General features: G+C 41.5%; 1 protein-coding gene across 1 annotated transcript in view; it reads left to right on the forward strand.

The window, feature by feature from the left end:
* The window catches only part of LOC126180393 (uncharacterized), a 144,698-nt gene extending 120,903 nt beyond the window's left edge, over positions 1-23,795 (forward strand). The window contains exons 26-29 of the mRNA XM_049924690.1: positions 635-822; positions 7,670-7,898; positions 8,256-8,351; positions 23,351-23,795. Coding sequence (XP_049780647.1) covers positions 635-822; positions 7,670-7,898; positions 8,256-8,351; positions 23,351-23,583 — 746 coding nt within the window. The 3' untranslated portion in view covers positions 23,584-23,795. The remainder of the gene's footprint in view (positions 1-634; positions 823-7,669; positions 7,899-8,255; positions 8,352-23,350) is intronic.
* The last annotated feature ends 3,148 nt before the right edge of the window (positions 23,796-26,943 follow it).

The following is a 26,943-nucleotide window of genomic DNA, read 5'->3' on the forward strand; positions in this document are numbered from 1 at the left end:
CACTTGTTATATACATGAGTAGAAATTTTGCTCTAGGTGAGATGATGTGCTTTCATACACAAATATGTGTATTGTTTCACTGTAACACAGGGCGAAGTTCCGAGTTGTATTCAAAGGCAGATGACCTACGAATTATGTAACATTGGCTGTAAGCGTATTAAGATTAGTGTAGCATGATGATGTGGTACGATAAGACGCTGATACTACCTCTTCTACATGTTTCAGAGCAGAATAGTGAATAGCAAGTGGTGCAGAGTGTAGAGTGGTACGATGGATAGGTGTTGAGACTCTTTCCTGAGGGGAAACTGTTACATGCAGAGAAAGGCGGCGAACGGAATTATTGAGGTAGTAAATATATATTGAGAAAATACAGTATAGGTAACCAAAGGACCCAGTTGCGTACCATCATTACAGGTGTGCGAAAGAACAATACAAGCACCACACATACTTAACGTTACGTAGTGACAAGGTCGTCTAATCGTATTGTTCTGTACCCTGATCATTCCATAATCTCATCAGTTGTAAGACATTCCTCCAGAAAGAGTAAATAATGGTGATTGTTGAGAATTCTGAATTAGCTAATAGAAATCAGCATTAGGACTTGTGCTAACAGAGCCATATGGTGCTTTTTCAGAGACCTCATGGATCCTGTCACGGAATGCCCAGTTGACAGAAGAGCAGGAGCAGCAGGTGAATGACAAGCTGGAGACCCTGGGTCTGCCGAGGAGCCGCTACACAGAGACCCCACAGGATCCGCAACAGTGCACTGTCAGAGTCAGCACGTGCGACAAGCCTGCAGTGTCCCAGTTTAACGCCTCTGAGGTAACAATCGACGTAGTAAACTCCATTTCAACAGCGAGCTTGTGACTGTTGAGCAGCTGCTGACCATCGTGTCTCCTGTCTGTGTGCAGTACCTGGGCGTGTGGTACGAGATCGCCAGGTTCGGACAGGCTCCCTTCGAGGCAGGCGCCCAGTGTGTCACGGCAGAGTACTCACTGGCTGTAGACAACAACGTGACCGTACACAACAGGATGTACAACACGTCTGCAGGAGCCTTCAACGACATCATCGGCTGGGCAGAGTTTGATGACCCTAATTCCGGAGAGGCCAAACTCACAGTGCACTTCCCAGACGTACCAGGTCAGTATGCAGAAGTTGATGCAAGGATTATTATTTGTTTAAGTAGTAGGGCAGTACTCTGCTGCAGCTAGACAACATCAAGTAAATGAGGTAATTAACAGGATGCAGTACTTTTTTGTGAAAGACATTTCATTTAAAAATGTGACTATTGTTTCTTTTATTGCAACAATTATTGAATTGTTGGGCTACATGACCTTTAGCTATCCCTGTAAGACAACAGGTAGCGCCAATAGACAGTACACGAGAAGCCCACGCTATCTATAGAAACCAAAGAAATTAGTTTTAGAAATTAGTGTTAGCCGTAAAACAGCATATGTGTTTCGGTGTTCACAAAGTTTTGTTTGTTTGTGTTGGTAGTGGAAGCACCCTACTGGGTCCTGGACACAGACTACGAGAGCTACTCAATCGTCTGGGCATGCAGGGAGCCTACAGACGAAACCTCTAACATTACCGGTATGTACACAAATTTTTCATGTTGTTCTTGTACATACATGGTTGGAAATATACATGGAGGCTGATGGAAGGCCGTAACCCACATGTGGAAACGATTTATTAATTTTATGCATTTTATTCTACTGTGCGTTTTTGTTAAGTGCTTACTTGATGGAGACATTTTGTGGTGATGTGGGAGTCCAATATTTTTTGGTGTGTTAGGTGGATGGACAGAATGCTTACGAATAGTAAGGTGAAGAAGCTGAACCTACCGCTAATATGTCCCCTGATTCAAATCGCAGTTTTGATGTACACTGATGTTGAGGTAGCAAGTGTACTTCCAAGAGATCTAAATCTATATGCATACTAATAACACAATTGTAATACTGTTTTGCGTCTGTCTGCTTGTCTGTTTATTCACGCTGTTCTCCAAAACTACTAGTTGAATTCTCATGGGATTTTTAAAGGTAACTTGAGTGTACCTTGGGGGAAGGTATAGGCTAGATTCCATCGATCTGTCTGCTTGTCTGTTTATTCACGCTGTTCTCCAAAACTACTAGTTGAATTCTCATGGGATTTTTAAAGGTAACTTGAGTGTACCTTGGGGGAAGGTATAGGCTAGATTCCATCGAAATCGGATGACGGAAGAATAAATTATTGTGATTTAAAATTTTATCTGAAGCCTTCAAGTCCATCTGCTTGTTTTAACATGCTAACCTCCAAGATAACTAGTAGAATTTTGTGTGATTTTCACATATAATTTAATCATAGCTTGGGACAGCGGAACACAAAAAAAAGATATCGTGATTAAAATTGTGTCAATAAACATTTGTTTAGCGTAGTAGTTCAGATGTCTAATCACAACTGCGAAGTTCACTAAAGAACCAATAGATGGTGCTGTTAGGTCTTTTTATTTATATCTGAGTAACGCATGTGCCAACGCTACCGTCTCAGAGTAGCAACTGCAATCTACGTCTTCAATTATTTACTTGTTATATCCCAATCTCTGTCTTCCTCTATAATTTTTACGCTGTACAGCTGCCCTAGTACCAAGGAAGCTAATCCCTGATGTCTTAACACATGTCCTATCATCCTGCCATGTCTTTTTGTTACTGCTTTCTGTATATTCCTTTGCTCACCGTTTCTGCAGCGACCTCCTAGTTTCTTACGTTATTACTCAACCTAATTTTCAACTTTCTTCTGTAGCACCCCATATAAAATGTTTCGATTCTCTTCTGTTCCGGATTTCCCACAGTCCATGTGGGAAAACTATACAATGGTGTGCTCCAAACGTACATTCTCAGAAATTCCTTCCTCAAATTAAGCCCTATGATTGATACCAGGAGACTTCTCTAGGCCACGGGTATCCATTTTGCCAGTTATAGATGGCTTGCACTTTTCTTCTCCAGTCCAGTGAGTTCAGATGAGATATTTAATTGAGTCTTTCGTAATATGTGATACATTTACAGAATTATACGGATGAGCTGGATGCTCTTGAAAATTTCTGTCACACTATGGTCTACACTCCTTATAGATCTTCAACTCATGGTTTCGAAATGTTGAATTACGTGTTAAAGTGCCTCCTATATATGGAATGCAGATATCTTATAAGAATCCTAATACACATTTTCAGAAGGATTCTATGTTATTAATGGAATCAAAAAGCAATCGGCTGTGTTGTGCTGTTGTCACAAATATGTGTTAAGCATAGGAAAAAAATGGAATTTACTGAGACACAAATTTTCCTTAAAGTGGCAGTGTTTAGTGTTAGATGCTGCGGTCTACTTTGATTCGGTAAGAATAATCGATAACGAAATTATGTCACAGACCTAATTAACATAGTTTTCTGATTTTAAAATTGAGCTTTCTCCTTTTGGTGTTTCCTTTAGCTCAGTGATCGCTCGTGGGAGAGTGTTATTGGGAAGTGTTATTGTAGTGTCTTCTGCACCAGTTGGTGTATTCATTTTTGCTCAAGTGTCAAAATCTAGCAGCGAGCATTTGGATAAAGATATTGGTAAACATGTTGACTTCGGAGGAGAAGGGTGACTGATATTCGTATCACTGAGATTCGCGCTCTATGCTTCATTGTTCGTTTCAAAGAATGGCCACTTTTCTTACTGACAAGCTCTTTGTATTAAGAGATGGGCAAACTGAAACACGTAACTGTTTCGAAACAAATGAAACAGTACAATGTAATGTTTCGATACGCTGTTTCGAAACAGTGGAACAGTTTGTGTTTTGTGATCTAATAAACCTACACATTTTATCATCTGGAATGTGTACTGTATAATTTTTTCATATAAACACAAATGAGGTGCGACAGCGCTAATCATTTCGCAGAAAGTATGAAACTATCACTTGGGCGTCTTGGCAGTTTCGTATTTCCTGCAGCAAATGCGCTGCTTTCGTGTCGTGTGACTTTCATACTTTTCAATTGGCTGAGGACAGCCATAGCTGAAGACAGAAGAACCACCACGAACGGAACTGGAGGTGGGAGCAGAAACAACGGATGTGCTACTGGGATTCCCATATTCTGTTAGTACGGGTAATATACCCATCCTGCTAATTTCCATTCACACAATGGGAATCATTGTGGATAATAGGCACAGTGACTATAGATTCACAAATGACGCCAAATATTTCGAATAAATAGCAAAATATAACAGAAAAAAATTTTGTCTTTCAAGGTGTTTCGAACTGTTACTATAAAGTCACCATGCTTCCCAGCCCTTCCCGTTCACCATTACACTATCAGTGATATGTCAAACAGATTGCTTGCAATTATACCTAGATCAAATTTAGGTATATGTCTATGAACTGTCCCTCCACGCATTTTTTTATTCAAAATGTTGTAGACTTACTTGCGTTTCTTAATACGATTACTGTACATGAAAAGAGAAGCGTAGGTTATGTTATAAAAAAAGTGTAATTTAATCGAATGATTTTCACATATTTATTATTTTGAATGTGAATAGTATGCGTTGTTTTATTGTTTGGTTAGTGTTTATAAAGCAGATGTTACGCCATTTCGTAATGGGACAGTCAGCTAGAAACGAAGTTTTATTTTCGGATATCTTAAGCTTCATGCTATTGCTTGTCAAAAAGATTTCGACACTCTTGAAAGTGTTTCATGAAGTGTTATGTTGTGTTTCAGTATCTGTGCCGAGCCCGAATCTCCTACGACACAGAGCGGAATGAAACATCACTGTTTCGATACAATTAGTCCGTTCCAAGCGCAGGTGGACTGAAACAGAATTATTTTGAAACAACGATACAGTTTCTGTGTCTGGCTCGAGATAGAATCTGGTGCGGTTATCCGAGACAGGGGCGGAATGAAACACCACTGTTTCGAAACAGTGAACCACAGCCGTTCCGAAACAGTGAAACAGTTACACGTATCGATACACCGTATCGAAACATAGAAACAGTGGCCAAGTGTACTTTGTATGTATGCACGCGAATATAAAGTATTATGTCAGGTTCCCACTGTGCAGTGGTTTAGAAATAATGGTTAAGGTTAAAAAATCATTGCTTTTGTAACAGATACCAAGATGATTACTTATATTGTGAAAAACTGAAAATGTTATACACATCTGCAATTGTCTGCATATTTTCCGACAGGAGGTAGCAACAGTAACTGGACAGCAGGCATATCGCCCAGAAAATGTCCTATAGATGTAATAACAGCAAAGCCCAATGATTATACTATGTAAAGAATTATAACAAAAACGCAACCACAGATATTTAACAGAACTGTTACATTTTAGTCGCTGTACTGGAATCATAGTAGAAATGTTTTGTTCTATGCTCCAGAGTTTGTTTTATTCACTTCTTCCGCAGTCTGACTGTTACACACGAATGAATTAGATTCTGCATTCACTTATTACTGCGTCTGCTTTTTCTTCACATCAGTCCTGGCAACCTTTATCACTAAAAGCTAACCCTCCTCTCTGGTTTTTACACGCACCTTATAAACCTATTAGGTATCTACTGATAGATTACCTAACGCCATCTCTTCCTACTGGTTTTAGTGCCAGATTTAGTGTATATGTATATTCACTGACATTGAACAACCTATATTCACGATCCGCTCTTTCTACGACAGCTGTTCCTATCAAAATGGTAAAGGAGCCACACTTTATTTCCCTACCGAAACATCTCCGAATAATTCGCTTAAATTACGTAATTTTTAAACATTTTATAATATTTTGTGTCGATTTACAAATATTAATAAAATGCAGAGGAAAAGTTTTACTTGAAAGAGCCCCTTAGCACCACATGGGAACTAGCAGGATAAAAAAAAAAAAAACAGAAAATGAATATATTTGCAGAATTTGTTTTATGTTTAGTTTGAAACTAGTGTTATCGTGTCGGACAGTAAACTACTTTCAGAACAGTGATTCTCTGTAATTTCTGTATCCCGTCAGACTGGTTGCTTTTTACGCTTCCAAAAAATTAAAACTAACTTGTAAGCCATCGAGACCGAAAGTTCCGAAAGAGAAACCCTTTGTTGAGTGTCATATGCAAGGTCTTAAATTTGACCATAGTTATTCTATGATAACAGGACTGAAACGATTTGAGCAACTGATTCCATCTTGCATGTATTGAGTCCTTGCGTTTTCCTTTATTGAACATCATTCACGACTGAGAAAACGAAGAGTACGAATTTTGGCAAAGGCCATACGCCTGGAAGAGCTACACTTGTTATATACATGAGTAGAAATTTTGCTCTAGGTGAGATGATGTGCTTTAATCCACAAATATGTGTAATGTTTCTGTGGTGTCACCGCCAGACACCACACTTGGTAGGTGGTAGCTTAAATCGGCCGCGGTCCATTAGTACGTGTCGGACCCGCGTGTCGCCACTGTCAGCACTTGCAGACCTAGCGCCACCACATGGCAGGTCTAGAAAGACGGACTAGCACTCGCCCCAGTTGTACGGACGACATTGCTAGCGACTAGACGTACGAAGCCTTCCTCTCATTTGCCGAGAGACAGTTAGAATAGCCTTCAGCTAAGTCCATAGCTACGACCTAGCAAGGCGCAGTTAACCGTATCTGGAGAGAGTCTTACTTGTATTCACCATAAACGATGTATACCAAAAGGATGGATTAAAGTTAAGTATTCCCAAAGCAACGTACTTTTCTTATTAGCATTCATTGAGCATCCTGTTTCAGACTTCACGATATTCTGGGTGAGCTGATAGCGTGCCTATTCGGCCCTTCTAAATAACACTGTCGGCACTTCTGTCGAAACATAACAGTTTCACTGTAACAGAGGGCGAAGCTCCGAGTTGTATTCAAAGGCAGATGACCTACGAATTATGTAACATTGGCTGTAAGCGTATTAAGATTAGTGTAGCATGATGTGGTACGATAAGACGCTGATACTACCTCTTCTACATGTTTCAGAGCAGAATAGTGAATAGCAAGTGGTGCAGAGTGTAGAGTGGTACGATGGATAGGTGTTGAGACTCTTTCCTGAGGGGAAACTGTTACATGCAGAGAAAGGCGGCGAACGGAATTATTGAGGTAGTAAATATATATTGAGAAAATACAGTATAGGTAACCAAAGGACCCAGTTGCGTACCATCATTACAGGTGTGCGAAAGAACAATACAAGCACCACACATACTTAACGTTACGTAGTGACAAGGTCGTCTAATCGTATTGTTCTGTACCCTGATCATTCCATAATCTCATCAGTTGTAAGACATTCCTCCAGAAAGAGTAAATAATGGTGATTGTTGAGAATTCTGAATTAGCTAATAGAAATCAGCATTAGGACTTGTGCTAACAGAGCCATATGGTGCTTTTTCAGAGACCTCATGGATCCTGTCACGGAATGCCCAGCTGACAGAAGAGCAGGAGCAGCAGGTGAATGACAAGCTGGAGGCCCTGGGTCTGCCGAGGAGCCGCTACACAGACACCCCACAGGATCAACAACAGTGCACTGTCAGAGTCAGCACGTGCGACAAGCCTGCAGTGTCCCAGTTTAACGCCTCTGAGGTAACAATCGACGTAGTAAACTCCATTTCAACAGCGGGCTTGTGACTGTTGAGCAGCTGCTGACCATCGTGTCTCCTGTCTGTGTGCAGTACCTGGGCGTGTGGTACGAGATCGCCAGGTTCGGACTGGCTCCCTTCGAGGCCGGCGCCCAGTGTGTCACGGCTGAATACTCACTGGCGGGCAACAACAACGTGACCGTACACAACAGGATGTACAACACGTCTGCAGGAGCCTTCAACGACATCATCGGCTGGGCAGAGTTTGATGACCCTAATTCCGGAGAGGCCAAACTCACAGTGCACTTCCCAGACGTACCAGGTCAGTATGCAGAAGTTGATGCAAGGATTATTATTTGCTTAAGTAGTAGGGCAGTACTCTGCTGCAGCTAGACAACATCAAGTAAATGAGGTAATTAACAGGATGCAGTACTTTTTTGTGAAAGACATTTCATTTAAAAATGTGACTATTGTTTCTTTTATTGCAACAATTATTGAATTGTTGGGCTACATGACCTTTAGCTATCCCTGTAAGACAACAGGTAGCGCCAATAGACAGTACACGAGAAGCCCACGCTATCTATAGAAAAAAAAGAAATTAGTTTTAGAAATTAGTGTTAGCCGTAAAACAGCATATGTGTTTCGGTGTTCACAAAGTTTTGTTTGTTTGTGTTGGTAGTGGAAGCACCCTACTGGGTCCTGGACACAGACTACGAGAGCTACTCAATCGTCTGGGCATGCAGGGAGCCTACAGACGAAACCTCTAACATTACCGGTATGTACACAAATTTTTCATGTTGTTCTTGTACATACATGGTTGGAAATATACATGGAGGCTGATGGAAGGCCGTAACCCACATGTGGAAACGATTTATTAATTTTATGCATTTTATTCTACTGTGCGTTTTTGTTAAGTGCTTACTTGATGGAGACATTTTGTGGTGATGTGGGAGTCCAATATTTTTTGGTGTGTTAGGTGGATGGACATAATGCTTACGAATAGTAAGGTGAAGAAGCTGAACCTACCGCTAATATGTCCCCTGATTCAAATCGCAGTTTTGATGTACACTGATGTTGAGGTAGCAAGTGTACTTCCAAGAGATCTAAATCTATATGCATACTAACACAATTGTAATACTGTTTTGCTTCTGTCTGCTTGTTTTTTTATACACGCTGTTCTCCAAAACTACTAGATGAATTCACATTTGATTTTTAAAGGTAATTTGAGTGTAGCTTGGGGGAAGGTATAGGCTAGATTTCGTCGAAATCGGATGACGGAAGAATAAATTATCGTGTTTTAAAATTTTATCTGGAGCCTTCAAGTCCATCTGCTTGTTTTAACATGCTAACCTCCAAGACAACTAGAAGAATTTTCGTCTTATTTTCACATATAATTTAAGCATAGCTTGGGACAGCGGAACACAAAAAAAAAGATATCGTGATTAAAATTGTGTCTATAAACATTTGTTTAGCGTAGTAGTTCAGACGTCTAATCACAACTGCGAAGTTCATTAAAGAACCAATAGATGGTGCTGTTAGGTCTTTTTATTTATATCTGAGTAACGCATGTGCCAACGCTACCGTCTCAGAGTAGCAACTGCAATCTACGTCTTCAATTATTTACTTGATATATCCCAATCTTTGTTTTATTCTATAATTTTTACGCTGTACAGCTCCCCTGGTACCAAGGAAGCTAATGCCTGATGTCTTAACATTGTCCTATCATCCTGCCATGTCTTCTTGTTAGTGCTTTCTGTATATTCCTTTGCTCACCGTTTCTGCAGCGACCTCCTAGTTTGTTACGTTATTACTCAACCTAATTTTCGACTTTCTTCTGTAGCACCACATCTCAAATGTTTCGATTCTCTTCTGTTCCGGATTTCCCACAGTCCATGTGGGAAAACTATACAATGGTGTGCTCCAAACGTACCTTCTCAGAAATTCCTTCCTCAAATTAAGCCCTATGTTTGATACCAGGAGACTTCTCTAGGCCACGGGTACCCATTTTGCCAGTTCTAGATGGCTTGGGGATCCTCTTGAAAATTTCTGTCACACTATGGTCTACACTCCTTATAGATCTTCAACTCATGGTTTCGAAATGTTGACTAACGTTTTAAAGTGACTACAATATATGGAATGCGGGTTTCTTGCAAGATTCCTAATACACATTTTGAGAAGGTTTCGGTGTTATTAATGGAATCAGCAACCAATCAGCGGTGTTGTGCTGTTGTGGCTCTGAGCACTATGGGACTTAACATCTGTGGTCATCAGTCCCTTAGAACTTAGAACTACTTAAACCTAACTAACGTAAGGACATCACACACATCTATGCCCGTGGTGGGATTCGAACCTGCGGCCGTAGCAGTCGCGCGGTTTTATGCTGTTGTCATAAATATGTGTTACGCATAGGATAAAAAATGGAATTTACTGAGTCACAAATTTTTCTTAAAGTGACAGTGTTTAGTGTTAGGTACTGCGGTCGACTTTGATTCGGTAGTGAATAATTGATTACGAAATTGTCACACACCTAATTAACATAGTTTTCAGATTTTAAAATTGAGCTTTCTTCTTTTGGTGTTTCCTTTAGCTCATTGTTCACTCACGGGGAGAATTAATTTCAATGCTATTTGCTTAGCTTGTGACTTAGTCTCTCAGTTTCACCTTTTAAGCGATTCAATTCACTATTTTTTCAATTAGACTAAAGTTATTAGTAATTGCTTACAAATTTTATGTTTTTGGGACTTCTAAATACAATGGTAAAATGAAATTTCTTTCCAACATAGTGTATGATTTATTGTAAATGTCACTTACACTTGTGGTATAGTACTTCGATCTCTAATCTGGAATATACAGGTAGTTTACCCACAGCCTCGGCGCGCCGATGATACCCTACAAAAGAATAATTTAAAAAAATTATTCCAGTGGGCTTTCTTTGTGGTATAGCACAAGAATTCTATATAATCCACTCCAGTGCGATATGTATACTCTGTTTCCATCTCGGAGATACAAAACTCTTCTCTAGAGATTCATTAACTGAAGTTGACCTGGAGGTGGTGGGCGATTTCTGCTCGGGATTTGGTGACAGCGATAGGTCAGCAAGAGCGCCCATACGATAGTTTGTAGGGGGTGAGGTGGGGGGGCGGGGTTGGTGGCCAAACCGAGTGGGGTGGAGGCGGGGTGTGAAGTATTTTTAATATTTTGGAAGTCGAAAGGCGACTTGTAAGTAGCCATAACAAAGTTCCAGCTCCCACCCTGCTAGACACCTGCACAATAACGACTTTTAAATCATTTTTTGAACGAAGAATACCTGATTTCGCTACATTTTTTCCTTTCCCTGAAAGCTAGGAGGGTGGGGGGGGGGGTGGGCGGGTGCCCCGGGTATGGAGTCCCTTGGGTCGTGGCTAGGATGCAACTCTTAAAACAGTACCAACAAGACGCTCACTTTACCGCAACTCATGAAGCTACACTCAGATTCAGCAACGTGGCGGCCGTGCCAATCCCGTGTGCTGGTTTCGACTGGCAGGGCTTGACGTGTGCGACCCAGAGCGCTGACGGTCGCAGTCGGTCAGTGGTATGCCTCCCAGTTAGTCTGCGGTCACAGTGGCATCAGTATCGGTCGATTCCGCCAACTTCCGACAGCGGCTGATGGAGACCGACGTTTTGATCAGTAGGCCCGAAAGTACTGATTTCGGAAGACAATCGGTGAAATTCATATAAATTTTTTTCGGTCATAATGGCCGACACGACACAAACAAGCACTGGGGGAAACTGATGAGTTTAGTCAAAGGAGGAGTTTGTGGCACCCTGAGGATGAAAATATCACAATCGGGATATACGAGGTGTGCCAGAAAGTAACGGTAATGTTTCAATATCGCATGTTTTATACATACGATTTTAATTTTTTTATCTTGTTTGTACAAACGTTCCTTATGCATGTTTGCATTTACGGCTGTTTTGAATATGTAGCTTATTATTTACTATCGAAAAGGTCATACGTGTTTTAGAGTGCTCGGCGATTTTTCACTTTCGGAAAAGATAGATCAAAGAGTATGCATTATATTTTGTTCGAAACAATGGAATAAAATGCAGCATTGCATTCTAAATGTGGTCTTTAGTGAATCTATTATGAGTAAGACAAGAGTTTACGAGAAGTATAAACGTTTCAAAAAGGCTCGAGAAGATGTTGACGAGGATGACCACCCTGGAACCCCTAGTACATCACTTACAGAGGACAATGTGAAAGAAGGAAAGAAACTGGTTCTGGAACATCGCCGGATCACCATCAGAGAGCTTGCTGATTCTTTTCTGGGGAAGTTCTGGGCATGAAACATGTAGCAGCAAAGTCTTTTCCGAAATTGTTGAACTTCACCCAAAATCGATGTCGAGAACAAAATTGCTCACGAATTACTGAATGAGGCCGACAAAGAAGGTTATAAGAGGTGACGAAACACAAGTACACGGGTAAGACGTCGAAAATAAGGCCCAATCGCCCAATGAAAACTGCCTGAGGAGCCAAGACCAAAAAAAGATCAAGCTCGAACAAATGTAAAGTTTCTTCTTACTAGAATGAAATTTTCGCTCTGCAGCGGAGTGTGCGCCGATATGAAACTTGCTGGCAGTTCTTCTTACTGTTTTCCTCGATTACTGTGGGATGGTGCATCATGAGTTGCGAAGTTATGCACCGTCAGCGCCGAGCAATCCCAAGAATACGACCAGAATTGCGGCAAAACTACTCGTGCTTGTTCGTGATTTTTTGGCAAAAAACAACCATTATATTGCCTCAGCCACTTCTTCCATTCCTGAGGCTGAAGAGTACCATGAAAGGACGACATTTTTACACCATTGATGATATAAAAACAGAATAGCTGGAGGAGATGACCTCCATAACGAAAAGTGAGTTCGGAATCTATAGACTAAAATCCCATCTTTATTGGAAACCACAAGTAAGCAAAATCTCTATCAAGGTGTAGATTATAACCTCGAAAAATATGTTCAAGTGACAAGGATGGCACATCTTATGCTTAAAGTTATTGTAGTGGATCTTTTACGGTTGTGGTAGATGGACATTACCTGTCTACAAATTATTATTAATGCTCACTGGTGTTTTTATGCCACTAGGGTGGTGTTTCTGTTACATGAAGTGGTTTGCAAGTATGGTGTACGTAGGTGCACCCACTTTTCATTGCTTTAGGTATTCAGAGTATATTGCTCTAAACTTTAGGTTTGTCTTTCACACGTGTGTTCAATGACAGCCACTGAATGTTACTCAATGTATGTATGCACAGCTTCAAATAAATTCAGCAAAACAGATTTCGATCACTTGAAGAGATGTGATTCGATCTCCATTAAAAATCCGATACATTAAAGATGCAGTTCTAGCTAAGTAAAACTAGAAGTGACGATTTGATATTGGACATCTGACGATTACATATTTCCCATAATTAGGCCTGTATCACTTTCTGAAAAGTAAAGTTTCAAAGTTTTTGTGTGATATGTTGGATGCTATTAACGATGTCCTAAAAACTAAGTTAAAAGCGAATACTTTCACTCTTGCTTCCAAATACTACAAATTTTCTGATTTATTCTGTACCGAATTGTGGAACTATGCTTCATGCAAATGCTGTAAAAGCTGCACTCAGTCTGAAATAATAATGCTGCCAGAAATCTTGTTACTTCCTTTCTCAAATCCATTGGGGAGTGTTTAAAGAGAAATGTAGTTTCCAGTAGTAGAACCTGATTATCTGAATATATTACCTGTATTTCATTAACTTTCAAAACTTTTAGAATAATGTGAGTTGCTGTAAAACCAAAAATCTGACTTACATTAATAGAAACACCTACTTTCACCGTGTAAATTGACCATAATGTACTCATAACTTCATTGGAAAACTTTTATGCTCGTCCTGCCATTGCAGCATAATAATCCATGCCCTGAATAACTTGTTTTGGAGATCTGTATAACTGAAACCACATATTTTCGTGATACACACTTATCAATAAGTAAACCATCAGTTACAGAGTGTTGGTTTCAAAGGTGGCGTCGCCTTCTGACGCTAATCGGCGGAGAGAGAAGGAAAATGGTGTCACAAAGTTAAAGCGTTTTTAACTTTTGAGGCATGGCTTTCTTTCCTTAGTCTGAGATATTCGTAAAACTTGTCTCGTAATTCCAGTAACTGAAGACCGTGTGTGCAGTACTCGCCGCGCTCTTTTCGAGACAGACTGAAACATTTCCCCCCAGTCTCTAGATGAGAACCAGATGAGGCGTTACTAAAAGAGGCCGAAAGAATTTAATGGTGTACAAATGGAGCAATTTAGAACAATAGAACAGTAGCGACGTGGACGGAACCTTCATTGAGGGTGGGTAATTTTACTAAGGAGTGGGTTGGTGCATCATACAAACCACTCCACCCTCTTGATTTTTATTTGCAGATATGAGTGGTATTAGGCCATTGAGTAGGTTGGCAGACTTCATTGTTCGGAAACGAGAAGCGGTCAGACCCGCGCAGTTTTAATTGCAAATTATTACGTACGACCGAGAACTGATCTAAATAAATATCTCAGGTGGATTCTGGCCCTGACTTGAAAAATGATTAACGGAAGGACACTAATTGTGTCCGATCGTTCGTGTCCGGATAATCAGCCGCCAACCTCGCCTATTTTTGCCTGTAGCAGGTGAAGAAAACAGCATAAATGATTAAAACACAAGGTAATGGCTTGAATTAATAAGGGAGCCGCCGGAACGGGTAGATTCAAACAACCTTTATCGAACAAATGTTGTTACAACTATGACACTTAGATCCTCTCAGCTCAAGCTCCACACGAGAAAAGTTGACACTAACAGAAGAAGATAAAAGAACAGCGCTCTTTCACATATTTTCAGTGGCTTTGCATTCGCCACTTTTACAACTTTTGGAAATTGTTAAATGCAATCTTTGAATATATATCGTAACCGTAGCTCCTTTCTCATTAAAAGATAGTTTTCTTGTCTTTTGCACGTCGTTACATTATCAGTTATGAGAATACAAATTTGGTAAAAAAGTAATGAAACTTTTTAAGACGTAACTCATTTACTTGTGTTAGGCGTCTATTTAACAGAAAATGTCCCACTGCAGCGCTCATCTCCAAGCACAGAGGCGTCAGGGTGCCCATTCCACAACTGCAGGCTAAAATTTAGGCTACTTCGAAGATAGATTCTAAATTAACCTAACAAAACCTTCTCGACCCCGTCAAAAACTGACGAATGGGGTCGGACGCACCGCGACGAAGCTGTCGATCGATGTAATCGCGCGACGTCTGGCGAGACGTTTGACGAACGTTGCCAGTGCCACTGAGGTACAGCCTTAGGCCCGCCTCTCCCGGAGTAAGACTCGCTGCAAGCTTACTTGCCGGCCCCTGTGGCGGCTGCCTTGCGGGCTTTCTCCTCTGCTAGCCACCTGCCCTGCAGGGAGATGTGCACGTTTCCCGCGATACCTCCGGTGCTATTTTCCTTGTGAGGCCTGGTAAGGTACGATGAATGCCACCAGCGCTGACCAATCGAGAGTCCTGTTTGGCGTCTGCCGACCCAGGCTACAAGGCGGGAACTCTCAGACGCCAGTTAATCCACGAGACCAACGAGAACATCACGCGCCCGCCAGCCGGTCTGAGATCTTTCTCAAACGATTGTAAGGAAACAATTCGATAAGATCAAATTAATCCACGCGCTTCTTACACTGACGAGCGAAAACATTATGACCACCTGCTTAACAGCTTGTCTGTTCGACTTTGGAACAAAATGCATTACTGATTCTTCCTATCAAGGATCAGACAGTTTGTTCGTAGGTTTGTAGAGGTGTGAGTTATTAGAGCAGGGAATTGTCACATAGAAAAGTGTCTATAGTTTGCTTAAATACTCACACCACTCTTCACCGAGTAGTGTACCAGCCTTGTGAGAGCTTCAGGAGGGAACTTCTCTGTAGCAACTATAGGACCGAATTGCGATCATCCTGCATAAGTTGGTCGATGGGAAAGACCGTTTCTTCATCAATATTCTATCATTGTGTCAGTAAGCGTGTTGAAGATCAACAGTTCTGTTCTGGGTCTCAAGTATAAAAATTTGGTAGATATAACACTGTTCTCACTAATCAAAATGGCTGTTAACAGAGTACCTCTATCTACACAATTAGTCACTTATTTAAAATATAATATAGAAATCAGAAATTACGTCACACTTATGCAGGTTACGGTTTTGCTGATATTACGGTAAAGTTTCTCAATAATAGCGTTTCATCTTTCTGAAATTGAGTGGACAGCGTCCGAGTTATGAAGCACTGCCGCTATTTCTCGGTGACTTTTTGGAAACATAGCAGTAGAGCACTGCAGAAATCACAGGCAGCCGGCGGAATGGGATGTTGGCATGCCGCTTGCAGCAACGGGCCTGTTTATGCGTCGCAAGAAAGACTAAGCTGACACCGAGAACCTGCCAGCGCAGCGGTAAGGCAAGGATTTAACAGAACTAGCAGCGGAAATGTGGTCAGGAACAGGACTAAAAGCGTTGGCTCTCCATAAGAAATGAGCAATATCATTATACGTAGAAGGCAGTGTCCCGATTGAGTGACCGATTGAATCAATGACGCACCATTACCCAGTCCAAACCACCAAGGAAAGAAACGTGAAATTTGATTTTTTGGAATTCCATCCATAAGGAGGTTAGATAAGAGATGAAAGGTTTTTTGAAAATATATCACTATTAAGATAATTTTTAAGACAAACCTACGAAAATTGGTGTTTGGTTTCTGTCATAAATAAAAAAAGTCCGTGTTCAACATTTTTGGAAATTCAACAACTATGGGGGTAAGATAGTGGGTGAAATTTTTTTGAAAATAAATCATTATTAAAGAACAACTAAAGCATTTTTAAAACTACGTATATGAAAATTGTTAATTTTCTTCTCGGTTAAAATAACAAAAAAATATCTCTTTCAGTGTTTTTGGAAATTCAACCTCGTAAGGGAGAAATAACTGATTATCGTGTGCTCCGTGTTTACTTTCCAAGCCGAACTATTAACTGAGTTGCCACTGTAGCGGGAGCAGTGTTAATGCAGGTAATTGAGGTAGTTAATCCCACTGCTAACAAGGAGAAAGTACGCCTCACGATAACTTTCAGCAGCGCTAAGCTTTTGACCGCAAAGACCGATTGGAAGGTTGAGCAACGAGCCAGAAACTGAGTGAGAACGTAGTAGGTAAGTTACGACAAAGAAGAACGTGTCAGGCAAGTTACAAATGCTGCAAAAACTACGGTATGTTGCAGAGACAAACTATGGATCCAAGAACGCCAGATCACAAACACTTCGTTGTGTGCACCGGAGACGGCGGCCTTCGGTAAGAGACGGTGAGGAGGGGGATGCAAATATTTAGAGAGACATCAGGCACGATAAAACAAGGTGAAGTCTGGAGTAAGTTAGGAATTTTATAAGAGTATAGTACCAGTGTCAAATGTGACACCGAGAAAAGAGTGAGATTTGTCTGGCAGATCACGAGTGTGGACGACAACATATTGACGAAGGAAGTATGGAACACAACTTGCTGAACAGGAAACAACGGGACTAAGAAAGTCAGCGATGATTTGAAAACAATTGGAATAAGGCAAAAAATTGAGTACTCAGCAGTGCAGGGTAGGTCCAGGTATGTGAATGTGTTGGAAGGTCATGACTAATTCCAGGATGACGGAAGTAGAGAGAACCACACCGAGCGATTGAATGAAAAGATATTGGGAAGACGAAAGGCATTTTGAACAAGTCGCTAGTGGTTGTAAAGGGTCGAAACGAAACAAATAAATAATCAAGAAGAAACTTTCAAAAAATGGCTCTAAGCACTATGGGACTTACCATCTGAGGTCATCAGTCCCCTAGACTTAGAGCTACTTAAACCTAACTAACCTAAGGACATCACACACATCCATGCCCGAGGCAGGATTCGAATCTGCGACCGTAGCAGCAGCGCGGTTCCAGACTGAAGCGCCTAGAACCGCTCGGCCACAGCGGCCGGCTGAAGAAAGTTTGCTCAGTTTCTTTTTACTGCAGTAGCCACTAATGCAGTCAATTCCTTTTGATGTACAGGGAAATACCGAAGGTAAGGTTACGTAAGTCCATGGTATTCCAAGTCCCACAACCTTTAAGCTATAAACTCATACCGGAAAACAAAACTACTCAACAAGTTAATGCCTTCATATACTTGAATTGTGCATACCATATCTTGGCGAAGCTGATATTGAAAAACAGACTGAAAGATTCAAAATGATATGTGGCATCATTAAAACAACGCCCTGTGGAAACACACGTAAGGGCACAATGATAAAATTTTATCAAGTTATGGCAGTTCCCTGCGGACTACATGGAAGTGTAAATTGAGCTATGAATTGCAGATCACATAATAGACTCCAAACAGCCGAGATGAGATTTTTGAGGACAGTTCAGGGTGTAACAAGATGAGACAGATAGTAAAATGACACCATGCGGAAGAACGTATGCAGTTACAACTTCAATGAAAAGATTATGGAATACAGAAAAGAATGATTATAACATACAGAAAGAATGGGCGACTAACGTATTCCGAAACAACTGCTACAGAATATCCCTAAAGAAAAAGGGAATATTGGTGGATGGTTAAAAAAATCGCAAAGCATCCTTGAGGTAGAAGAAAACCAATGCTAAGATTCGCGAGCGACATAACCTTTCCGGTCTGGTGTAAAGAAGACTTGTTGAAAGGAATGGATAGTATACTTGGCACACAATACATCATAAAGATAACAGAAGGGGAATGAATGTGATGAAAAATAAGAGCAAAGAGAATACCGATTTACTTAACATCAAAATTGAGAATGAAACAATAATGGAGGGAGTGAAAGAACTGTCAGGTTTAGGAAGCAGGATTACAAGGGATGATCGGCGAAGAAAATGTTCTTCAATTAAAAAAGCTCTGCTGATATCAAGTGAAGAAATACCTGGGTGTATATTTGGATCAGTGCAGTGTATGGAAATTAAATGGAGATTAAGAATCTGGAAACTTTTGAGATGCAAGGCTATCGAAGAACCTTAAACATTAAGTCGGCAGATAGGCTACAGTACAGAATGAGGAAGCAATAAACAGAATAGATCGTGAAATATAGCACGGAAGATCCTTACTAGTAAAAGGGATAGGTTAGTGGTCTACTTGGGTCGGCGTCTGGGAATAATTAATTTGGCTCTGAAGGAGCACCGGAAGGGAAAAACAGTAGAGGCGGCCAAAGGCCAGAATATGCAATACATCTTGCAGACGATGTTTGGTGTAACAGTTACGTAAAGACGGAATTATTAGATCGCGATAGAAAAAGTTGCAGGACAGAATACAACCATCTGAAAGGCTGTCGACTTACAACAGTGTGGTAGATTGTCCAATATGAAATAGTAAACGTTGGAACCCAAAAACTCGTTCAGTACGACACTTCAAGAGAAATCACTCCTCTCGGAGCTGACAAGTTGCACATAGGCTACAACTGATGGATTATCTGTAGCTCCACAGCAGATCACTGTCTATAAATAATAAAAAGGGAGTTATACTCCAGTGGAGGAGCCTAGAAGCGCAGTGAACTGCTTAATAGACCTTGAAAATTTCTCTGTGATGTAGATAACGGCTTACGATAGAGATGCAGACCAAAAAGTAACATCAAAACGTAATATCAGGTCAGACGAAATGTAGTGACAAGCACGACTGGCGAGAGAAAATTGCATATGCTCAAGTAATGGCAGTGACAATTTCCTTCAGTCTCTAACTAAGTAGTCACTCTAATGTGCCTTACCAAGTCTTGTAGATAGTACATACCACTCTAGGCATGAGGGTTCCCCATTTATTCATCCATGTGTCTTATTAAGTATGTGTACTGTACATATTACTCTGTTTGTGGGCCCTGCTTCCTCAACTGACATGCCTTAGTGATTTTTACAGAATGTACTGCCGCTCTGGGCATAGATGCCATCAGTTTTCCATCTCGTTTGTCCTGCTGAGGTATATAGACGGAATGTACCACTATCACTATGGGCTCCCCCCTTGCATCATCTCATATGTATTTTTGAGCTTATACTGTGAGTTATGGATACCACTCTCGGCATAGGGTACCCTATTGGTGAGTCTTAATGAGGTTTGTAGTTTTTACATATCAGTCTTAGTATGTGCTGCCATTCACCCCTCTCCCCACCCCTCTTTCTGTTATCTGGTGTATCTTAATGATGTTTGTAGACTGTGCATACAACTCTCAGCATGGAGGTTCCCCATTGCTCCATCTAGTGTGCCTTAATGAGGTTTATAATCTATACATTCCACTACCAGTATGTCGTTCTGCTTCATTAACTGGCGTACCTTTATGGGGCACTGGCTGTACTTACCACTTTTGGGATGGGGGTTCCCCATTACTCCAACTGGAGTGCCTTAGAGATATTTACAGGTTGTTCATGCCACTGTCAGTGTGGGCCTCCCATTTTATTAACTGCCACGCCTTACAAAGATTCATAGACCACCGGTGGCAGAGGTCCTCTACTGCTCCATCTGGTGTGAGTTAGTGAGCTTACCCTCAACATACTGCTTTCATTATGTTTGAGGATCCTCACAGCTCTCTCTTTGATGTGTCTTACTGACCACATACACTGTGCTTACCAATGTTTACATGTCGTGATTCACTGGGCTTTTTCATAGAGTAGAAATATCTCTGGAGTGAGCATTCAGAAGCGCAGAATTGATTTTGGGTTGTCAACATACGTTGCCACAATGGTCACATGATCTCGGGACGCCGTAGATTTGTCCGACATTTGTCCTATAAATTTTGAATGTTGTCATATCGCTAGTAAAGACAGATTCCCTTCGTAAGTGCTGTGGATTTAGTATAGACGTTTTACAGGCACCATAGCAGTTTACGTCTGATATTTGAAATAAATTGGGCTCTTAGCTTTGAAGAGCAAAATGAACGAGCATGACGTCACAGAAGCTTCACGTCAGCATGTATTTACAATGTCTTTCACGTCAAATCTCGTCAAGTCGCTTAACACAGTACTGAACGGCGAAATTGGGGTTTTGAGTCACCATCCCTAATATGCATAAAATGTTAGAGTATGTATCAGAACTGAGGAGCTAACAACGACAAAATTTCTCAATGGCCGAAGCAAACTTTATAACCTATGTTCTTGTTCAATTATGTTTGGCATATTACTGAGAAGTGAGACGACATTTCAAAACATCGACAATTATTTGCTAGGGAAAATATGTACATTCATACACATCAAAGAAAGCTTCAAACGAATTAATGAAGCCATTTAAACTTAACCATTATGTTTTTTCTTACGTAATTAATAACGTCATAAACAACTATGTTTTACTCCTTCATTAAAGCTGACTTTTTTGCTTAAAATGTCATATGGTGGAATTTGCTTCGTCTACTTATGTTCTTGTACATATACATTGTGGGCGTCAGCGCCGTTGTGTTATCGTAAAACCTAAATAACTTTTCGCCTTCAGATATACAACCTCAGTTGTGTAAGAAAGTGGAAAAAATATCCCAGTTGTCATGGAACACCTCCAATTTGTCACTAAAACAAAGCGCTATTATAAAATAAACATTTATCAAGATACAACAGTACAAAATCCACTACTATAAGGAGAATGAGCGCGGCGGAAATAGGTTAACTTAAGATGTTAACAGACTGATACCGTTAAAATTTTCTTCCCGAGAAACCTTGACGTACCGTGAAATGACGTGACCTTCCGTTGACGACCTGTGCGAATGCCTCCATTCGAAAGGTATTGTACAATATTTTGGTGTTATGTGACGAGACGTGACGTTACCTGATAGCGGACGCGAATTGGCGCTAAACAATCGACGCCGTCCGTAGATCACGTTTCAATTCGAGTTTAATGTTGACAACATGCGCAGGACGCAATGCTCACTCCAGAGGTATTTCTACTCTATGGGCTTTTTATACAGGGTGTAACAAAGAGGTACGGCCGAACATTCAGGAAACATTCCTCACACACAAATAAAGAAAAATTATGTGGGCATGTGTCCGGAAACGCTTAATTTCCATGTTAGAGCTCATTTTAGTTTCGTCAGTATGTACTGTACTTCCTCGATTCACCGCCAGTTGGCCCAATTGAAGGAAGGTAATGTTGACTTCGGTGCTTGTGTTGACATGCGACTCATTGCTCTACAGTACTAGCATGAAGCACATCAGTACGTAGCATCAACAGGTTAGTGTTCATCACGAACGTGGATTTGCAGTCAGTGCAATGTTTACAAATGCGGAGTTGCCAGATGCCCATTTGATGTATGGATTAGCACGGGCCAGTAGCCGTGGCGCGGTACGTTTGTATCGAGACAGATTTCCAGAACGAAGGTGTCCCGACAGGAAGACGTTCGAAGCAATTGATCGGCGTCTTAGGGAGCTCGGAACATTCCATCCTATGACTCGCGGCTGGGGAAGAGCTAGAACGAGGAGGACACCTGCAATGGACGAGGCAATTCTTCGTGCAGTTGACGATAATCCTAATGTCAACGTCAGAGAAGTTGCTGCTGTACAAGGTAATGTTGACCACGTGCTACGGGAGAACCAGTTGTTTCCATACCATGTGCAGCGTGTGCAGGCACTATCAGCAGCTGATTGGCCTCCACGGGTATACTTCTCCGAATGGCTCATCCAACAATGTGTCAATTCTCATTTCAGAGCAAATGTTCTCTTTACGGATGAGGCTTCATTCCAACGTGATCAAATTGTAAATTTTCACAATCAACATGTGTGGGCTGACGAAAATACCCACGCAATTGTGCAATCACGTCATCAACACAGATTTTCTGTGAACGTTTGGGCAGGCATTGTTGGTGATGTCTTGATTGGGCCCATGTTCTTCCACCTACGCTCAATGGAGCACGTTATCATGATTTAATACGGGATACTCTACCTGTGCAGCTAGAACATGTGCCTTTACAAGTACGACACAACATGTGGTTCATGCACGATGGAGCTCCTGCACATTTCAGTCGAAGTGTTCGTACGCTTCTCAACAACAGATTCGGTGAACGATGGATTGGTAGAGGCGGACCAATTCCATGGCCTCCACGCTCTCCTGACCTCAAACCTCTTGACTTTCATTTATGGGGTCGTTTCAAAGCTCTTGTCTACGCAACCCCGGTACAAAATGAAGAGACTCTTCGCGCTCGTATTGTGGACGGCTGTGATACAATACGCCATTCTCCAGGGCTGCATCAGCGCATCAGGGATTCCATGCGACGGAGGGTGGATGCATGTATCCTCGATAACGGAGGACATTTTGAACATTTCCTGTGACAATGTGTTTGAAGTCACGCTGGTACGTTCTGTTGCTGTGTGTTTCCATTCCATGATTAATGAGATTTGAAGAGAAGCAATAAAATGAGCTCTAACTTGGAAAGTAAGCGTTTCCGGACACATGTCCATATAACATATTTTCTTTCTTTGTGTGTGAGGAATGTTTGCTGAAAGTTTGGCTGTACCTTTTTGTAACACCCTGTATAGTAGATACTACTCGCGCCATAAGGGTACCCCAATTCTCCGTTGTTTGTTTGTCACTGAGATTTATTGACAATACGCACCATTCCCAGCACGGTTGGCACGGGGGAACTACGCTTCTCTGTCCATAGGTAGTACAGCTAAGCCACGACTCTACCACTGTCAATTATATACATCAGATGAGCTACAGTTTTAAACTGATTGTAATGGCATTGCCCTGTTCGCTTTTGCAGAGACCTCGTGGGTGCTCTCACGGACAAGCGCGATGTCCGAGGAGCTGGAGCAGCAGGTGAACGCGAAGCTGGAGGAACTGGGCCTGCCCCGCAGCAGGTACACAGACACGCCTCAGGACCCTGCGGGATGCAAAGTCAACAATGGCAGCAACGGCGACGGTGGCGCCGCTGCGCTGGGGCCTGCGATCGCACTCCTGCTGGCCGCCGCCATCGCCCTGCTCTTCTCCCTGTGATGACCACTGCTGGCGGACTGCCGCTCGCCAACACGCTGTGCGTCCGGCGCAGAACGAGCCAACTTCTCATTTGTTAGATCGTTCCACACACCATGGATCAATGGTGGTCGGCGCCGTTGTTCTCATTTACTATTTATTTAAGATACAATGAAAATATTCCTTTAATTAACTTGTACAGATTTTTTGTATATATAAATTTTGAATAATATTTGTAAAGCTTTATTGCACCTGTTGCGCTCGTAAGTATGCAGACCAGTTCCACGTTACTCTTCACACGGTTACTGTGTATGCTGTGTAAGTGTTTTCAAAGGTTCATATGGTTCTGAGCACTATGGGACGTAACTTCTGAGGTCATCAGTCCCCTAGAACTTAGAACTACTTAAACCTGACTAACCTAAGGACATCACACACACCCATGCCAGAGGCAGAATTCGAACCTGCGCCCGTAGTGGTCGCGCGGTTCCAGACTGTAGCGCCTAGAACCGCTCGGACACCCCGGCCGGCGTAAGTCTTTGCATATCTGTTATAATTACGGCACGTTGCAACTGTGTGAACCTGCTTCCTGTAATCTGGCCTTAATTTCTCTCTACTACTTCTATATATTTTGGGATATGTCCTCTCAGTTTATCCCTACATTTAATCATGTTCCGCCATTAAAGTCTTATCTCCCCAATTCGATCCAGTTCGCAAACATAAATTACTCAGTCTACACATCTAATCTTCAACGTTCCTCTGTAATATCACATTTCGAGCGTTTCTTTTCAATTGTACTCTGCGCCGTTTTTGGCTCATGTTTCATTTCCTTATGTTCAGATGTGTGTGAAATCTTATGGGACTTAACTGCTAAGGTCCTCAGTCCCTAAGCTTACACACTACTTAACCTAAATTATCCTAAAGCCAATGCCCGAAGGAGGACTCGAACTTCCGCCGGGACGAGCTGCACAGTCCATGACTGCAGTGCCTTAGACCGCTCGGCTAATCCTCATTTCCTTATAAGGTTACATACACTACACATGGGAACTTCCAGAAAAGAGTAACCATCACTAATACATATTCAGGGAGGAGAAAAACAGCCGTGTAATACGGTCAGATCATGTTCAGGAACTCCCCATCGTGGAGCTATGGCCATGAAACGACAGCCAATCAGAGACGAGTGTGTGAAAGTCTGTCCGCTCAGCGATCGCGTTTGGATGTGTGTAGCGGTGTAGCTGTGTCCAATTAGACTGCTGTCGTGTTCGAGAAAGTACACCAATAAATTCTTCGACGATCTCAACTTTGTAGTGATGTTGGTGCCAGGAATTTCGAGCAAGTAAAATGGAAAATGTGATTCGAGAAAAAAAGAGTGTTTGAAATTTAATTTCTGTTTTCTTTTTGATCTTATCTGAGTCTACTATGATCTACTATACTTGTTACAATAATGTTTGACCGATGACCGTAGCAGTCTGGTCCCTTTAATCCCCCCCCCCCAAATAATGTTTTTTTCCTGCTTTCTGTATATTAGCATACATTAAAACTTATGTTTAGGATCTCACAGAGGTTTGGATTCCCAGCTCAGCTCAAATATCGATATGAAGTAAAGATCAGAGTTACTCAGACCTCGTACCTGCAGTTTTCGCTGTTCTCTGAAGTCTCAACACACGCCACTGATAGTAAAGTGAATGATCGTGTATCTGTTTCCTGTTTTCGATTCGTATCGCTCCGTGGACTGTTTGCGCGCACTTGCGTCGACTTTCGCTACGAGTTGCGCTTTGCTTCAGGCGAGCCCTTCACTTTGTGAACTACGACATCATCGACAACAGGAACATCCTGTTTGTTCCACCAGTCTCTGTGTCATCGTTAGTCCGAATGAACATAAATGTGTTCTATCTGCACCAAACAGGGTAGAAAATGTGGCCTTCATATTTTACTGTTAATAACATTGCACCTTTCTGTACAACATGTCGACTACCTTACTGCAGTTTTCTTCATGCAGTACAGCTTAACATCTTGCCAAATCAATGGCATTACGATATTTTTAGCATGGCTTGGTCAACAGTCAGCTCTTACCCAGTAAACTTCCCGTACAATTATCGTCTAATGTAACAAGCCTAATCCTGACTGTTGAGCTGAATCCATTCTTTTTATATAGTATGATTAGTAACTGCTCTGTTTAGCATAACAGGTACACACTGGGATCAGTTATTTTAAATGCACACTCTCCTGCACATTTGTCTCTTATAGGCTAACCACAACGGTGCATTCCTGACCTATGATTACCTGAAAAATTTTACTAGATTTGTCATCCCACAGCCTGTTCTGACCTCATTATAAAGTTCCTTGCTCCATCTTATACACGATGTTGACATATTTCCCCTTTTCGGAAAAACTGGACTTGTGATTCTTGATGGATTCCTGACAGTATGAGTATTCCATGAAGTTTCGGGATTGAAGCCGGATGTCGCCGACAATCATTCACCCGTCTTTATTTGAAAGATTTCACTTAAGACAGACAAGCTTTGGTCTACAAATCAGCACGGATGTAGAAAGCACTGCTCGTGAGAAAATCGGGTTGCCCTTTTTTCAAACTATATCCTGCAAACCACAGTGTAGAGCAACAGGCAGATTCCATACTCCTAGATTTTCAGAAAGCGTTTGACATAGTATCCCCTTCAGACAGTGAAGGTCCGAGAATACGTATTAGGATCCCAGATATATAAATGGCTCAAAGACTTCTTAGGGAAGACGACCCAGTACGTTGTCCTCAACAATGAGTGTACATCAGAGATAAAGGTAGCTTCAAGTGTGCCCCAGGGAATGCTGTTATTTCTACAGACATAAATGATCCGAAAGAACAGGGTGAATATCAGCCTACAGCTGTTTGCTGATAATGCTGCGGCGTACGGGAAGATGTCATCGTTGAGTGATTGTAGGAGAATACATGATTTAGACAAAATTTCTTGTAGGTGAGACGAGTGGCAGTTTCCCCTAAATGCAGAAAAATGTAAGTTAATGCAGATGTGTAGGAAAATCAATCCCATAATGTTAGAATACAGCACTTGTAGTGCACTCCTTGACAGAGTGACTTCAATTAAATATTTGGGTATAGTGTTACTAAGCAGTTTGAAATGGAACTAGCACATAAGGGCACTGGTGGCGAAGGCGAATGTTCAGTTTCATTTTATCTGGAGAATTTTAGGAAAGTGTAGCTCATCCATAAAGGAGTCCAGTTGTAGAACACCAGCGTGAGCCATTCTTGAGTACTGATTGATTGTTTGGGGTCCCCACCTGGTCGGGCTAAAGGAAGAAATCACAGCAATCTTGAGGCGGGCTGCTATATTTGTTACCGTTAAGTTCGATCAACACTTAAGTACTGTGGAGATA

This window comes from Schistocerca cancellata, chromosome 1 (assembly GCF_023864275.1).
Source record: "Schistocerca cancellata isolate TAMUIC-IGC-003103 chromosome 1, iqSchCanc2.1, whole genome shotgun sequence".
Taxonomy (NCBI): domain Eukaryota; kingdom Metazoa; phylum Arthropoda; class Insecta; order Orthoptera; family Acrididae; genus Schistocerca; species Schistocerca cancellata.